The 17,542-nt window shown below is 40.3% G+C and overlaps 1 protein-coding gene and 1 long non-coding RNA gene across 2 annotated transcripts in view; one reads left to right on the forward strand and one right to left on the reverse strand.

The window, feature by feature from the left end:
* LOC143723180 (uncharacterized) overlaps positions 1-17,542 on the forward strand; it is a 292,525-nt gene that overhangs the window by 263,619 nt on the left and 11,364 nt on the right. The gene's annotated exons all lie outside the window — the stretch shown is intronic.
* The window catches only part of pth2ra (parathyroid hormone 2 receptor a), a 71,169-nt gene that overhangs the window by 33,128 nt on the left and 20,499 nt on the right, over positions 1-17,542 (reverse strand). The window contains exon 7 of the mRNA XM_077215177.1: positions 10,766-10,919. Coding sequence (XP_077071292.1) covers positions 10,766-10,919 — 154 coding nt within the window. The remainder of the gene's footprint in view (positions 1-10,765; positions 10,920-17,542) is intronic.

Raw genomic sequence — 17,542 nt, forward strand, 5'->3', positions numbered from 1 at the left:
CTCTGGCCACATCTGCGGGAATATAGCATGTTCACGTAGGTGAACAGGCACCCTGGGCATCTTTCTCCTGGCGTTTTTCAGAGTCACGTAGAAAGGTATCTTTAGTGTTCAAAGTTATTGAGTTATTGGAACTGTGACATTAATTTTCTTCCACCTTTAAACCATGGGTGTCATAAGGACTGTTCCAAAAGTGCATTTGCAATAACTGTATATGGTTAATTGAACAGTCATGAAAACATTGCGTAAGTACTTTTCAATAAAGATCTCTAAAGCTTATTTGAATTTTACAAAATTATCTTTAAAAAAAAACCTTTGCAGCTCAAGTTTTCACATCATTTAATGGTTGAATGTGATGTGAAATAAACCGGAGATATCTAAGTGAGTTGTTTACTTTCTTTTGTATTGGTCTTCCCATTAACACAGATCAATTTGAGGATGCTGAACACATGAAAACAAAAGGCAGGATTTATAGTGTGTAGTGTGAACAGCATAATAAAGCATATAGTTTTTCATTATAAAGTAAAGTTAGTAAGTTGGTATGAGCCACCACAGTCAAAAAAATCACCATCAAAAAAAGTTTATAAAAGTGAAAATAACGTTATTTTAGGTTAAGGTTACGGAAATAAACAGTACTAACACAATTTTTTCATAAAACATCCTGATGAATAGAATGAATATCATACCTGCATGCAATCCCTTCCCAGTTAAAAGATGTTTGGCTCTATTTTATGCAAACCATAACAATACAAAAATGTGTCTTTAAAGCATTTTCTGCCTTTGCAAAATCCATAATAATGATGTTATTCAACACATTTTATTTTGAATTTATTTTAACAGCTGTGGTTAATCTTGAGTGGCTCAGTCAATAAATGAAAAAACCCTGCTTCCTACTGATGAGATGCATGGTTTAAAGCTTGGTGAAACCAGGATCATATCATGCATATCAAGAAGCAAAACTGCCTGGATCTGAGGGTAACATTTTAATCGAGGGTGCCCTTCTCTCCGACAGCAGTTCCCATGGTGATGATGGGGCCTTGACTCATACTACATTATCTTTCACACCTTCACACATGACTACCTTGGATATGCTATACAACCTACTTTTCATTAGGACATTTCCTATAAATCTGGAAAAAGTAGGTGAGCAGTCAGTATAAAATAAAACTGCATTTCAAATTGTATGAATATCCCACTGTCACAGAATTTGTACCTTTATCCATCCATCCATCCAAAACTGAAAATGCAGTTACCATTGACTCACTCTTAAGTTGTTTCAGTGATTTTCTTTTATCGGTGGAATTCTTTTAAGAATATTCATGCAGTTCTTTTTATACATCCAAACCAGATAGTGACCAGGTGATGTCAAGCTAAAAAAATTCAAAAATTCAAATAAAAAACTATACATAAAAGTAATTCTCTTACGACGGTATCTCTCGTACTGCGTAATATCTTACGCTATGGGGAAAACCTCTTTTCCACGAGATATTGAAGCCAAAAATTATCCTTAATTTTGAATCAATGTAAAACGCGTTGCGGCAGCATGCAGACATAGGCAAGACGGCTCGCGTGCCTATTGGTTGACCTTCGGCAACAGCAGCAGCCTATCGAGAGAGGCCCTGCGTGACGCCATATCCAATGGTGGCGCTTCTCGACCATTACGTCACGTCCCGCCAGGATAGGCGTGGCCTTGGCCTATAAATATAGCTCGATAGGCTGATACAAACTGATTTTCATCTCTTCAGCGAAGCTCACGCATCGCTGGATCCAGAGTGAGAAGCCGCGCCGTCGAGAACAAGCCTCCTGTGGGGCGAGCCTTGAACCTGAAGTCGCTGGCCTTCACCTCGCCGCTTTCAGTTTGCGTTTCCCGCCTGAGTAAGGATCATGCAGCTCTCGCGCTCGCTGACGAGCTGCCATCATTGCAAGCTATTGCCATTGTGACTCTGAAGACTCGCCTGCCATTTTTTCTCCGAGTCGCCCGCTGTAGTGCCGCGCCGTAAAGCGCCGTACTCAGTTGGTCCCCAAGCCTTCTTCAGCCCGTGAAAGCTCGCCGTTTCGCCCGCCAGCTTCACCAGCTTCAATCGAGTCGCTCACTGACGGACAACGGCCACCGCTTGCCGCATGCCGCCACCTCCTCCATTATGACGACGAGATAGCTGCATCTGTGGAGAAGGCCAGCTGCTCTATCCTGGCGTCAGACAGTGAGGATTGGGCAAGCTCTGTGGACCTCCCCCCTTCTGCCCGCGAGTCGTCAGGGAGACGGGCCAGCATCAAAGCCGCGGCTAGTCCCAAAAAGAGGGAATAAAAGAGGGTATTCCGGCCGAGGCCGATGGTGTTATGAGTGTAGTAAGAATGCCCACGTCTCAGTGCCCATTCCCACACACAGACACGGCCCACCACAGTACAGGGCTAGCACAAATAAAATCGACTCTTGTCGATTGTGCATTAAATGTAGTGAATGTGCCCACGACACAGTGCCCACAAACACTACACGATGCATGTCCCACGGTTTCTGTAAAAACGAAACCAGCACACATACAGTCAGCTCAGGCCGACGGTGTTCTCAGTGCAGTGAGTGTGCCCGTTGTCCCGCGCCTACATTTCCTCACAGACATGCTAGACCCAACGGGGTTCATCCCGCTCGCCTTCTCTCCACAAACTGTCATAGAGAAGTCGAGCGTGGTCAGGCTGCCCGCTGTGATCAGCACGCCCCCCGCCTCGTACACTGCAAACACAGTGTTTATTCTCAGCACACCGCTATGCCGCGGCCAGAGCCCAGGTTTCATTCTACCTCTAGCTATTCATGCAGATGCGTGGGCAAAGCTTACCGGGGTATCAGAATGGGTGCTGAACACTATAAAAAGAGGCTATTCGCTGCAGTTCGCTCGACGTCCCCGCTGTTACACGGCGCAAGTCGAAACTACAGTAAAAAACAAAGTAACTCATCTACTTCGAGCCGATATAGCGAAACTACTGAGCAAAGGGGCCATAGAACCTTTATCTCAGAGCGAAGGGGATCTATACAGCAGATATTTTCTGGTACCGGAAAAAGACGGGGGTCTCAGACCCATTCTAGATTTGCGACACCTGAACAGAGTGCTTGTGAAGCGCCAGTTCAGAATGCTTACAACCAGGAAAATCCTTGCGCAAGTTCACCACGAGGACTGGTTTATGTCAATAGATCTGAAAGACGCCTATTTCCGAATACAAATAGCGTCACGTCACAGGCAATTCTTGAGATTCGCTTTCGAGGGCCAGGCATATCAATACACAGTCCTACCGTTCGGCCTGTCCCGGGCACCCCGTACATTTACGAAGTCAATGGACACGGCTCTCGCACCCCTGAGACTTCGGGGCATGCGAGTTTTGAACTACTTGGACGATTGGCTGATTCTAGCTTGATCACACTCAGAGCTCATAGAACACAGGACCACATTACTCGAGCATCTCGAGAATCTGGGTCTCACAGTCAATTGGGCGAAGAGTTCGCTGTCTCCCAGTCAGAAAATTTCTTTTCTGGGAACAGTGTTGGACTCGCTGTCCATGACAACACGTCTGTCGCCGGAGCGCGGACTGGACATTCAGCGCGCCGCGAAATCCTTACGCCACGGCTCTATAGTCCCGCTCAAAAGGGCCTCATGGCCTCAGCATCTTTGGTACTCCAGCTGGGTCTGCTTCGCATGCGCCCACTGCAGTTGTGGCTGAGAGTGCGAGTTCCACCCCGCTCCAGACCTCTGGTCTGTTTCGCCTCAAGGTCGGTCTAAAATGCGTCTCAGCTCTGGAACCTTGGAAAGTAACCGACTGGTATCAGTCAGGTGTGAGTTTGGGGACTTCCTTGAGTGTGAAGGTGGTGTCCACGGACGCCTCCACCTCGGGATGGGGAGCGCTGCTCGAGGGCAGACCGTTCTTTGGCCAGTAGTCAGAACGTGAAAAGCTTCTACACATAAACTGTCTGGAAATGATGGCAGTCGACAACGCGCTACGGCGCTTCTGTCCCCAGATAAAAGGTCACCACGTCTTGGTCCGGTCGGACAACATGTCAGTGGTGGCATACATAAATCACCAGGGCGGCATCAGGTCCCGAAACCTTTACAGGCTGACGGAACGCCTCCTGGTCTGGGCTCAGCACAACCTGCTTTCACTGAAAGCAGTGCATGTGCCTGGACACCTGAATCTGGGACTAGACAGACTGTCCAGAAACAATGTTCCAGCAGGAGAATGGTCGCTGCACCCGCTGACGATCAGACTGCTGTGGGAGACATTCGGCAGAGCGCAGATGGACCTGTTCGCGTCCCAAGAAAACGCTTACTGTCCGAACTTTTTCTCCAAGAGCAGGGATGCGCTGGCCCACGTCTGGCCCCGCTGCCCCCTCTATGCTTTTCCCCCCGTCTCGCTCCTGCCGCAGGTGTTGGAACGAATCAGGGAAAACAGATGCCCAGTGCTCCTCGTGGCTCCTCTCTGGACAAACCAGACTTGGTTCCCAGTCCTGATGCAGCTGACCAGCACTGCCCCGTGGCCTATACCGTTGAGCAAAGACCTCCTCTCTTAGCCAAAGGCCTCGATTTGGCATCCTCGCCCGGATCTATGGTCCCTACATGCATGGGCCATCAACGGGTACCCGCTAACCTCCCGGAGGGAGTGTTAAACACGATCACGCAGGCTAGGGCCCCGTCTACTAGACGGCTCTATTCCTCGAAATGGTCTGTGTTCTCTGCCTGGTGTCAAGCTCAGGGCTTTTCACCCGTAGACTGCGGGGTTATGGAAGTACTCTCCTTCCTTCAAGAGCTGCTGGATAAGGGCAGAACCCCATCCACGCTCAAAGTATATGTGGCGGCCATAGCGGCGTTTACAAAACCGACGTCTGGCCAGTCACTGGGGAAAAACGACCTGGTCGTGCAATTCCTCAGGGGAGCTCGGAGGCTGAACCCTCCCAGACCCCCTTCAGTCCCTGTGTGGGACCTTTCTACGGTTTTGGAAGCCATGAAAGGTGCCCCATTTGAGCCAATCCATTTGTCAGACATGAAACGTCTGTCTTTCAAAACGGTGTTTCTTATGGCTCTCGCTTCAGTGAAGCGCATAGGGGACTTACAAGCGCTTTCGGTAAGCGCGTTGTGTATGGAGTTTGGGCCTAAAAGACTCAAAAGTCATACTCAAACCAAGGCACGGGTACGTGCCTAAATCCCTCAACACACCATTCAGGGCCCAGGTTATTTCCCTGTCCGCCCTTCCGGTTCACAATGAGGAGAACGACGCGAGAGTCCTTTGCCCCGTCAGGGCATTAAGAGCTTATGTGTCCCGCTCGTCTGTTTTCTGACAGACTGAGCAGCTCTTCATTTTGTTTGGAGACTGGCCATATCAAAACAGAGACTATCCAGGTGGATAGTCGATACACTTCTTCACGACTATCCAGGTGGATAGAAGCTTACACTTCTAAGGGCCTGCAGTGTCCTTTGGGTGACAGAGCGCACTCCACGAGAGGCGTGACCTCGTCGTGGGCATGGTCTAGCGGGATTACCTTGCAAGATATCTGTACGGCGGCAGGCTGGGCCTCGCCTTCTACATTTATAAGGTTTTATAACCTAGAGTTTCCCGCCTTACAGGCCAAGCTTCTGTCGGTCTAGAATTCAGTACTATCTGCCCCGCTGCGCCGGCTCAGAATGCTGAGTTTTGCTTGAGCATCGCTCACTGATCGATAGAACAGCTCCATGGGTATTAAAAACCCGTACTGCCACCCAGTTCAGGCTGAAAGCTTTCACCCTGGCTGCGTGGTGCACTATTAATATGGTTAGCTCCCGTGGGATGCTATTTATAGGGAATGACGCTTCTAGCCTCTCTTCCTTGACTCTCTGTGAGTCTATGGTGATTATGCACTATATGAGCCCCGGGTTTCTGCCCTTGGGACTTTGGTGTTGGATCCCAGTAGGCACGGCGTGTTACACTGTGTTCCCCATAGCGTGAGATATTACGCAGTACGAGAGATACTCTCGTAAAAGAACATACTCAGTTACTAACGTAACCTCGGTTCTCTCTAGAGGGTGAACGAGTACTGCGTATCTTGCCGTGCTTACAACACGCTCTGGTTCGCTTCAGCGATGAAAACCAGTTTGTATCAGCCTATCGAGGTATATTTATAGGCCAAGGCCACGCCTATCCTGACGGGACGTGACGTAATGGGCGCGAAGCGCCCCCATTGGATATGGCGTCACGCAGGGCCTCTCTAGATAAACTGCTGCTGTTGCCGCAGGTCAGCCAATAGGCACGCGAGCCGTCTTGCCTATGTCTGCATGCTGCCGCAACACGTTTTACATTGATTCAAAATCAAGGAAAATTTTTGGCTTCAATATCTCGTGGAAAAGAGGTTTTCCCCATAGCGTACGATATTACGCAGTACTCGTTCCCTCTCTAGAGAGATGAGGTTACGTTAGTAACCGAGTAAGTTTTCCATGACTTTTTAAAATTTACATTTTTTTTTATTCGCTTTGGTACTATTTTCACAAGTAAGATGTACATTTTCAAAACTCTTAGTGCTAATATCACAACAGATCATCAAAAATGCACTTTTTTCAAACATGTCATTGTGTTTTCAATTCTGTTTGAAAGAGTATAAGGGAGAGGAAACGGTCAATGACTGTAAAACATTACATTGATCAGAGATGCATCAGTAGAAGGGAGACAGATGGCATCAAATACAGCATTTTACATTACAGTATGTATGCCATACATACAGTGATACTGTAAACAGATTACCATGGTAGAGACTGACACATTACTGTAACTCACCCTTCATCTGTAAAGGTCCAATACAGTATAGATTCAGTCAAATGGTATAGAGTGAAATCATTTACTGTATTGCCAGCAAACTCTGTTCTAGCACAGATCCTCATGGCTGTGTCATACTTCATCACCTTTTGATAACACACTGCAGATACTATTACAAACATTATGGATTCAATTACATAAGTACATAAAGTAATGCATGTGTATTTTCTAATGTGGCAACTGTATCCTGTATTACTGTAATTATTTCAGCAATAAGGGTGATTTGAAACATGTGTTTTGCATTGTTTGCTGTTGAATGAACTGATTGTTAAAAGTACTAAATTGAAAGAAGATCATACTGTTGTGTTTCTGTGATTAAACCAAAAGTTCTCATTTACATATTACAATAATCTAATGTTTGAAACAATGAGTATGTGGACTGAAAAATGTATAACTGTAACGAAAGCATGGGATCATGTTTTGAAAGACTGACTAGCTGTGTTACAAGTGTGATAAGTTTGGATTTTGGTACTAAGAGTTTTGAAAATGTACACCTTACTTGTGAAAATAGGACCAAAGAGAATACAAAAAACTGTAATCAATAAAATATATATTTTTATCCAAAGAAATGACACTTATCCCAAAATTGAATTTTGATATAGTGAATATAAAGTCAGTGATCTATTATTTTGTCGATATTTGACATAGTGATTGTGTAAATTGTCTCTGTAATTATATTTATTTTGTCCGCATATTTTTGGAAATAATACAATAATCTATATTAATCAAATAAATAATCCAAATACATTTAATTGGATCGAATCATAACCCAGCTTCAGATTCACGATGCATTGTATGGAAAGAAAAAGGAGTTTACCAGGTTAGCTGTGTGCACCATGGGGGGGAAAATTATAGTTTTGGAAAAACATGAATGTGGGTAATTAATTGACAGAAATGTCCTTTTCTGGCTGAACTAATCCTTTAAATGATTTTGAGACTAAAAATGTCCTTTGCCATAATGAGTATGGCATCACACAGCATGGTTAAATTACCTTTCCTTAGTTTCAGTTTCCTTTCCATCAAATAAATATGAATCTGTTATGTAAGATATCATCATTGTGCCATTAGCCATTAAATTATATTGAGGAGCTCAAATCCACAACATGAATTACATCACTCATCCTTTGAAGATTTAAGATTTCCCCTCATTGACATTATTTTAACTGTATCAACGTGACATTATTGTGGAGTACTTTCACAGACTTAACCCTTAGGTCATTAATAAGCCATGCCTAACGCATTCAAGAGAATTTAGTGAGCAGTCGCTCCTAGAACAGGGAATATGCATATCAAAGGTACCTCAATCTCTGCCCTTCCACTAAGAACACATCAAACAGGAATGACAAATAAATAAAGAACACTTCAACTTGAAACCACTTGAAAAGGAAGCAACCTCTCAAAACAAACTACAGTGAGCAATCATTGTGCTTTTTCTCCGTGTGGGAGCGGAGGAAAGTGTATGAATACCACTTGTTCTAAATAATAGCTTATTTGTTTCCATGTAGTCATTTCTCAAAGGAATACATAATATACATATTCAAAGGCAGCCATCTCTGAGAGGGGGGGGGGGGGGGGGGGGTGCATCATGTATGTTTTATATTGTTGAGCAAAAGAAAGAAAATTGCATTTCTTTCCTAAATAAACAAGACCTTCACATGGCAGAATATATAAAGGGTGGCCAACAGCCAAGATCCCTGTTGAATTGTCTGCTACTTTGACCATCATAATAAACTGAATACAGAGAATGGTTCTGCTGTCAACAGTTAATACAGTTGCTCTTCTTTATATGATTAGTCATCAAGTTGAAATCGGAAGGCTGATGAGAAATGACGTAATGGGTCCTTGTTAATATGTAGTTCTCAAATATCCCTGTAAGTTATTGCATCTCTGTGGTTTGATGGTGGGTATGTCATTAATTATAATGACATAACGTTATCAAGAAAATTAGCAGACTTGCCGTATATTTATTTCTACATGCATACGAATATTTGAGGTCAAATATTTTAATATAAATATTTTAAAAAGGTAAAAGTATTATAAATATAATAATTATAATAAAATCTAAAATATTTTTAGATGCTTTGACTGGTCACAAGTTATTTTTTATTTGAACTTTCGCCCCTTTTTATCAACTCAACTGGTTTGTTTGGAATGTTCCTGCAGTGTGAATATTTAATAGCACAAACATTCTATATCTTCCAAGTAATACGTCATAAAAAATTGCATGCACAATATAATACAATTAAATTGAACCATTTAACCATTGTCACACTGCATGTTAACCTCCCATATATTATCCACTCAATTTTAAAGTGGAGTAATTTTTCTTATCAACACAAAATATGTTTATATTATGTGGAGGCATCAGACTGCAGAACTAAATAAATGAACTTGAAAGTAGCTCCAGATTACAAATTAAATTAGTTTTTCTCAGTCGATTTGATCAAAAGTAAGGCCAATGCCCTTGAAACAATTTACACAGCGATTTAAACAGACTCCTCATTTAGCCAAACAGTTCGATTTCATTTTATAATTGTAACGTTCGGAATTCACTGAAGATGAAGATATCAAAGTTTATTTCAGAAGAACTTACAAAAGCCAACTATATGAAACAGCGTGCGAGGCACAAACGTGTGCACTAACCACAAACAATAACCAACCCTGAACACTGACATGAGAGAAACTAAAATACACAGAGGAATAATGAGGACAACAGCTGAAGACGGTGAGTGGTGATGATGATTGCTGGCAGGTGCGGGAAATGGTGAAGGAGGTGCAGGTGTGGGCCAAGGAGGATGCTGGGAACTATAGTGTAGACGGGGACTAACACATGACAGTGACAGAGACGATGACCATTAGGTGGTGACTGTGACAATAATGAAGTATTGCATTCTTGTCAGCTAACACATTTATCACCAGCCAGTACTGAGATCAAACCCATTAGTGTTCTCTACTGATTACATATTTAGTTATGAACACTGCTTTATTACTGAAAAAAAAGACATTTATCTAATGTCCATAATGAAAATACATGATTCTGTAAACTTCTGAAGATGCACTTATATCAAGCCTCACAATTATGTTTGAGTAAAGAATTGTCTCCACATAATAGAATGTTTTCTCAAGCTATTGGTTAAAGAAAGAAGCAATGCATATTGAGTGATGCTCAATATCTCTGCAGGCTATCTCTTGTGCTTGGACAAAAATGACTCTGTCATTAAAGCTGCATGAAAAGGAAGTGACAAACTCCACCACTGGATCCAGAAATAGAGAATATAGTAGCGGGAGCACCATGTGATACAAAATACGTACTGTACAGATCATGATTTGTATGGGTAATTGAGTGGCTCTTTTGTTTTTTTCCCTGCTACTCTATTTACTTCCTCCCTGTGGTTTCCGTTCTTTTTATTTATCTCTTCTCAGTATACACCTCTTCTAGTCGCTCTTTCTCCAGGTTCCTCATTGTTGGTTTGCTCTGGGTTTTCATATGGTGACACGTCCATGCATTGAATAGTCAATTTAGTCAATTGCGTTTCCTGTGTGGTGCGTACTCTTACAATGTGATTTAATTTGTCAACATGCTATAGATTAGAGTACATTTCATGGAGGGAAATATATTTATTATAAATTCTAAATGCAGCTTTGGTGAGCATAAAACAAACCTTAACAACCCCTATCTATATATATATATATATATATATACACACGCGCACACACACACATATATATATATATATATAAAACCATTAGTCCCAAAACAGCCAGCTAAGGCAGCCAAAATTAAAATATAAGTGAAAAAATGATTGGCCTTGTTCTTTGAGGAGAATACAATTACATGTCATCCAACTGTCCATGAACAAAGCTATAAACCCAGCAGATCAAAACCAGTAGCAGCAGCATTTCTTTTACCAAGAAATGTTACAAACCCAACCGAAGCAGGAATACTCACCCCACCCAATCAAAGTGAAGCCCCACAGGTATTTCGAGTCAGACAAGAAGGCCATGAAGATGAGACTATGCAGGTACAAGCCCTCCACCAGGATCCAGTAGTAGTTTGTAGCCAGGAAATATATGAACAGCAAGACGGTCACTTTACAACCCAGCTGAAAAAGAAGAGCGTAGCAAAAAAAAATCAACACCCATATCAAAACATGGCAGTTTCGATTATATAGAGCCAAATGTTTAGTTAAACAGTAAACATACTGGCTGGAAAGCAATGCTTCAGCTGTGACAAACTATTTCCTACTCGTGGTTGGAGGCCACCTCAAAAAAAAGGTAAAAATAGTCCTCTGTTGTGGAGCCTAAGTTCAGACATATGACAGAAGAGCAAAATGAACTAAGATGCCTTTGTTCTGTTTCTGCTATGGTACAAACAGTATAAAATAAAAAAATAAAAAACTGTTATGCACACCCCAAACACCCAGATTTGGCTCAGGTGCAGGACAACAAAGTAACATAAACAAAAACAAAAAAGGTGCCTGATAAAGACCTGATGGTCGAAACGTTGTGCTATTAATAAATTCATTTGGAGCAGCTATTTTCAGTGTGCGGACTTCACAATCAGTATTATCACATGGGCTTCTTTAGATCAAAGCAAAATTATTCTATAAGACTTTAAATGCAGCATCAATCGTGAACAAAAGGGCAGAACGTTTAAAACTTAATTTAAAGTTTCCGCAGAACACTAAAGTAGATATTATAAAGAATGCTTCAAATTTTTTATGTCAAAACACCGTTGGCTTTCATATGGACAAAAAAAAATATTTTGTGTTTCACAGAGGAAAGAAAGGGTGAACTGTCAGATTTAAGTCTTCTCTTTTACATTCCGCTCATCGTCATGAATCCTCTTTTAGAATAATTAGCTCACTAACTTAAGATGACACTGTCAGTGTCAAATGACAGAAACACTCTTTAGAACAGTAGAAGTGTGACAAAATGACAACCTTTCACTACAGTCAGGTGACTGGCTGATTGCTGTAGGCACTTTAATGAAGCTATTAGCTCATTGCCTTGACAGATCTGTGTGGTTAATGGCCATAAGGCATTTCCAGACCAATGAACTGAATTAAAAGGGATTTCACATCACAATCATTACCAAAGCTTAAAGATGACGGATATTTCTCTTATTTTCTAGCCACCCTCAGCCTAGACTCTTCCGCACATCCTGTTATTGTCTCAGGCACCTTCTTGAAGGAATCTTTTTCAAGGACTATTGAAAGAATTCCTATGTCTGCTGGGTACTTGCTTTTATTGAACAGTTGTAGTTGGATGATATGGGAATAATGATAATTCTGTGGAGATTTTTTGAGGGAAATCTAAAGAACTGACTCTATTTCTATGGCTATTCTCTTTGAATTAGCTGATCATGTGATGATTTGACTAGACAATCAGAGAAAAGAAGTCTTCTGAACCTTCAAAGTGTTTCAAAAATGTTATATGGGAATTCTGTTATAATAAAAATAATGTTATAATTTTGTTTGTTTGTCATAAAGTATTTGAGTGTTCTTTTTCAACAAGAAAGTAAAGTGTCAAAAAAATGTATCACACTAAACTGAAAAACTAATTTTGATTTTAATGTTCTAGGAATCTAAATATTTACCTTCTTAAAAGAAGAGCAACAGCTAGTGGTAAGATATCAAAGATACACAAAACATTCTTGTTGCTGTATTTTTTATATGGAAACTACTGGCATGAAATAAAGTCTTTTTGTTTGTGAGTTTGGCAAGTATTTGAGTGTTTCAGTTTTGGCGAAAAAGGAATGCAAAAAATAACGGTCCCTCTACACAAAAAAATATTTTCAATTTTCAAATCATTTTGATTTAGAGAATTCAAACAGTCTTTAATTGTCTCACTGCCATCAAAAATTAGAAATAAGTTTATGTAACGATTGTAAATAATCTGTGGTAAAAAAAAAACTTATGAACATATTGGTATTCCAAATATCACAAATACATTTCATACATTAGCACAAAAAACACTGTTAATAAATGTCATCAGTTATTATAAGTTATTAAATGTTGTACTTGGCTAAACTGGATTTTGATTATTTTTTTGTACAACTGGCTATTAGCTCTTTCATTTAGAGGAAGTGATTGAATCCCAATTTGTTTCTTTTTAAATAAAGCAAGTAGCGTCTGGATTCTAGGGGGGGGCCACTTATTCATTTTGGCTTTCTGACTTCGGACAGATAACAGTGAAAGGAGCAAAGAGGGGGAAAGTAGCTATAGCACAGGAATGATAACATTATCTGTGGCACAGTTCAACCTACACCTGAAAAAGATCAGGAGAACGACTCTTGAACACTTGACAGTAGATGATCAGTCAAGTTTAAGACTAGGCTCAGATGGTTTGCCCGGTGTTGTATCTCTTTGAACCTCTGCAATGTTCCTGGATCTGTAAAAAAAAAAGTCTGTGTCTGTAGGATTGTTTTGCCCCTTGAAAACGAAACTAACTAAACATAACTGTGACATCTATTTAGTGAGTGCACATTAAATTGATCAAAAGTGACAGTAAATTTGTTAAAATGTTACAAAAGATTTCCATTTCAAATAAATTATGTTCTTTTCAACTTTCTATTCACCAAAATATCATGAAAATGTACCACTGTTTTCACAAAAATATTAAGCAACCAATAAGAAATGTTTCATTTTTTTTTAGCACCAAATCAGCATAATGATTTCTGAAGGCCCATGTGGCCCTGAAGATTGCTGTTTATTACACTCTTTAACAGTTGTGCTGTGAGAGGAATTTGTTCATCCAATGCCTTCTGGACATAATTAATAATAATGACTGGGAGGTCAAGATCTCTTGTTTAACGTTTCACATTACTGGGAGAAAAATACTGTATATTATGATCATAATGACCCAAAGTGGGTTCTTTCTTGATCCGAAGCCCTCTGGGAACACATTTTGATGCCAAGTTTTTGAATCATCTTTATGTGCAAGAACGTGTCTCTTTTGAGAGTATACTCTAGTTTTAATTGTCTTTTAGATAACATTTCTATTATTCTCAGCCTTAGCAATTGTATAATAGTTACTGTTAAATTCTCAGTTTGTAAAAAATCAATTTTCTTTTGGAATACCGAAATCTTAACATTGGGTGAAGTTAACATTGTTAATGGTGTCAAATTTAAAATGGATTTAAGAGTAACTTTTGACATCATCGGTTTAAACAGTGCCATCTCACAAAATAGTTGTGCCTCTCTGGTATATTCTTAACCGGTTCAGATTCCAGTAAGGGATACAATTTTTTTTTTCTGGGGATTTATGCATAGCTATAGCCTTACACAGTTTATGAGTTAAAGACATAGAGAACCTTGCATTTACAGTACATTTAATTATTTAGCAATGCTTTTATCCAAAGAGACCTAAGGAGTACAATAGCAATTTTTTTAAATAAATATAAAAAATAGATAGAATAGAAAGTGCTGACGAAAAATATGTGTTTTTAGCGGTTTCTTGAAAATGGACAAAGACTTAGTAGCTTGGGTTGAGTTAAGCAGCTCATTCTGCCTGCAGGGAACAGTCAAAGTAAAGGTCCATGAAAGTGATGTTGTACCTCTTTGGGATGGCACCACATGTACAGTAAGTGTGTGGTGAGTAAGTCTGAAGTAGTAAATTTAGGTATAGGGGTGCAGAGCAAGTGGTTGTTCAAACATCAGTGCCTTAAATTTGATTACAAATATCTTGACTTGTAATGTCATCATGTAATGTTACATTTACATTGCTTCACAAATACAGCAATAAGCATATTTTGTGTATAGCTTTGATTTGTTACGACTGTTCCTCATCCTTTAAAACTATTAGTCCAAAAAATAAACAGAATATCATGGAGGTTGTATACATGGAGGTGCAGCTTTAATTTAACAGACCTGAGTGGTCACTCAAAACCGGCTCGCTTAATACGTTAATTTCGATTCGAACATGACGGAAAGTGATGCGGTGCTGAAGTGAATGCGTTGTTTACTTAGTAATTAGTCCATCCATTACCAAGTCTGATCCATTTAGGCTGATTTGAAGAACAGCTATAACAGGTGAGTGTTAGCAGATGGACAGTATCACAGAAGCAATGCCTCCTCGTGACTTCTCCAATTTTATTCTGTCCTTACAAATCTGCAAAAGCAAAGCACGCTTTAAAACACACATCACTAATCCTCACCCACATGATCAATAAACCAAAAGATCAAACCTTGTCTGTGCTGTGAGCAGGTTTCAGATGCACATGATCATCCAAATGTCATTGTATATATATAAGGTGGTTGCATACTGGTCCAAAAGTGTCAAAAGTCCCCCCTACTACTGTTCCCGAGATATGGCTTGGTCCCTTCATTGCAAGTCTGTGGTATGTGTAACTTAATTTCTTGCCTAGCAGGTGATAATCGTAAGTCTGATCACGTATAAAAGTAATAGAACACCTCTCCTCAACAAGCTGCAAATTTTAAGGCATCATTGAACCCAAATGCTGCAGGATGAATTATGCACTATAGTTGCATAATATCAGGGATTAGGAGTTTGTTGAAATCCCTAACACCAAATATAATCAATAATAGTGATGCCTGCAACAGCAAGGGTGTTTTTTTTTTAGCTCCACACTTAGTCTGGATCTATTGTAGGGTTAGAGATATGTGTTAGGAAATCGGCAGACTCAAGGGGATCCATTTGCAACATTTATTAGAGTAGTCAAACAGCCAGGAATCAACAACAGCAAACAGGGCAACGGAGACAAGGCAGAGACAAACCAGACAACAGGCAATGGTCGGGGTAGGCAGCGAGAAGCAAGGTCCAGTAAACAATCCAAAGTGGGGCGGGCAGAGAACAAGCAGAAACGGGATACACAGTCCAAGGTCAAGGTAATAATTAATCCACGTGAAGAAACGCTCGGAAATGACAACCCGGAAAGTCTAGACTTCACACTGGTGTGGTGCGGGTGTGAATGAGATGCAGGTGTGTGTAATCAGTGCAGTGCAGGTGTATGGTGTAATCAGTCCAGGGAGCTGCATGATGGGAAATGTAGTACGTGATCACCCAGGGAGTGCGTGGCTAATCGTGACAATATGATTGTTTGATAAGAATGTTGCTCTAAGACCAAAAAAGGGCACTGATCTTGCAATACATTACCCTTAGGGTCCATAAGGGTCCATTTATTTTAATTTTTTAATTTTTTTAACATATAAAAGCAAACACATACAGTTACAACTCAAAACAGAATTAAATTAAACAGCAATAATATAATTATAAACAGACTAAAGACTGGAGTAATGGCTGCTGGAAATTCAGCTTTGCATCACAGGAATAAATTACATTTTGAAATAGAGAAAAGTTATTTTAAATTGTAATACTATTTCACATTATGTCTGTATTTACTGTACTTTTGATCAAATAAATGCAGTCTTGGTGAGCATAAGAGACTTAAAATCTTATTTCTGAAAATGTTAGCATAATTTGTGACATTGTTGAGATTTCCTCTAAACTCTAAAAGAGACAATTGTGAGATTAACGAGGTCTACAGGATTTGTCTAGAAAAATGACAATATCAGACTGATAAAAATCTCCATTTGCTCTGCATTTAATCTCATTGTTTTTCCTTTGGGGTTTTTCTAGGGTCGGTAGGCCTACTATGATATTAGACTACATAGCCTATAATAAAAGATAATGAATTTCAAACCTGAACCAAACATATTTTTATTCAAAGATCAACACTCTGTCAATAGTCTTTAGTCTGCCACAAAAAAAAAACATTAAAATCATGAACGCAAATGTCATTGTGAAAAAAACACACAAAAAAAACAATGGCTGTTGTAACAGTGCGTAAATCAGACCTTACAGGCTATAGCCATTCATTTGAATGAAAATTAGCTTATCAATGCATATCTAAATTTGCGCCTACGGTATCTTTGTACTGTAGAACTTCAAAAAAAGAAACAAAAAAGATGCTGCAGCCAATGAGCAGCCGGCGGGGGGTGGCTGCAGGACAACTCAATCTGTGCGGACAGTTTTAATCAGACAATAACTACTCAGGTTGTCGCTTTAGTATAATTTTTGGGACAATTAGGGCCTGGTTCGGGATTCGGGACAACAGCTTAGATTTGTAGACTGTCCCGAATTTTTCGAGACATCTGGTCACCCTATTAGAGAGCTACGGTGGAAAGGAAGATATAGGAAGAAATATCGATCTGTTCCTCACGTAATGCTATTGTATGTCTTTAAAGGCTTTAGATTTAGAATATTGTGCATGAGTCATACAGACTATTATGCCTATTTACATTAAGACGTTTTTGCAACTTGGCAGCCCCTGTATGCTTTAACTAAATAGAAAAGTGCAGTATGAACATTCTGCTAAACATCTTCTTTAATGCTCTACGGAAGCAAGAAAGTAAGGTGGGTTTTGAACGACTTGAGGTTGATTAAATGATCACAGACTTTAAATTTTTTGGTTAACTATCACTTTAATGTTCTCTACTGTTCTTACTTTCCCCCAAAGGAGTGCAACAACCGAAAGGAGCTGCTATTCTGAGTATGGACAATAACAGATCTATCAACTCAAGATACATGAAAGTGCCAGAAACTAAGGGTAACCTTGAGAGCTTCAGTGCTTCTGACAGATGGTCAAAGAGGCGCTGGAGGAAAGCAAGGTGCAGGTTATGTTGTCAATACACCTGGAGGATCTGAACAGCTCACCTGAATGCCTGAAACTTTTGTTCTGTCGTTTATCTGTTCCTCTGCTGAC

Source organism: Siphateles boraxobius, unplaced genomic scaffold, assembly GCF_051911475.1.
Source record: "Siphateles boraxobius isolate OS27281-9 unplaced genomic scaffold, OSU_SipBor_1 7, whole genome shotgun sequence".
Lineage (NCBI taxonomy): Eukaryota > Metazoa > Chordata > Actinopteri > Cypriniformes > Leuciscidae > Siphateles > Siphateles boraxobius.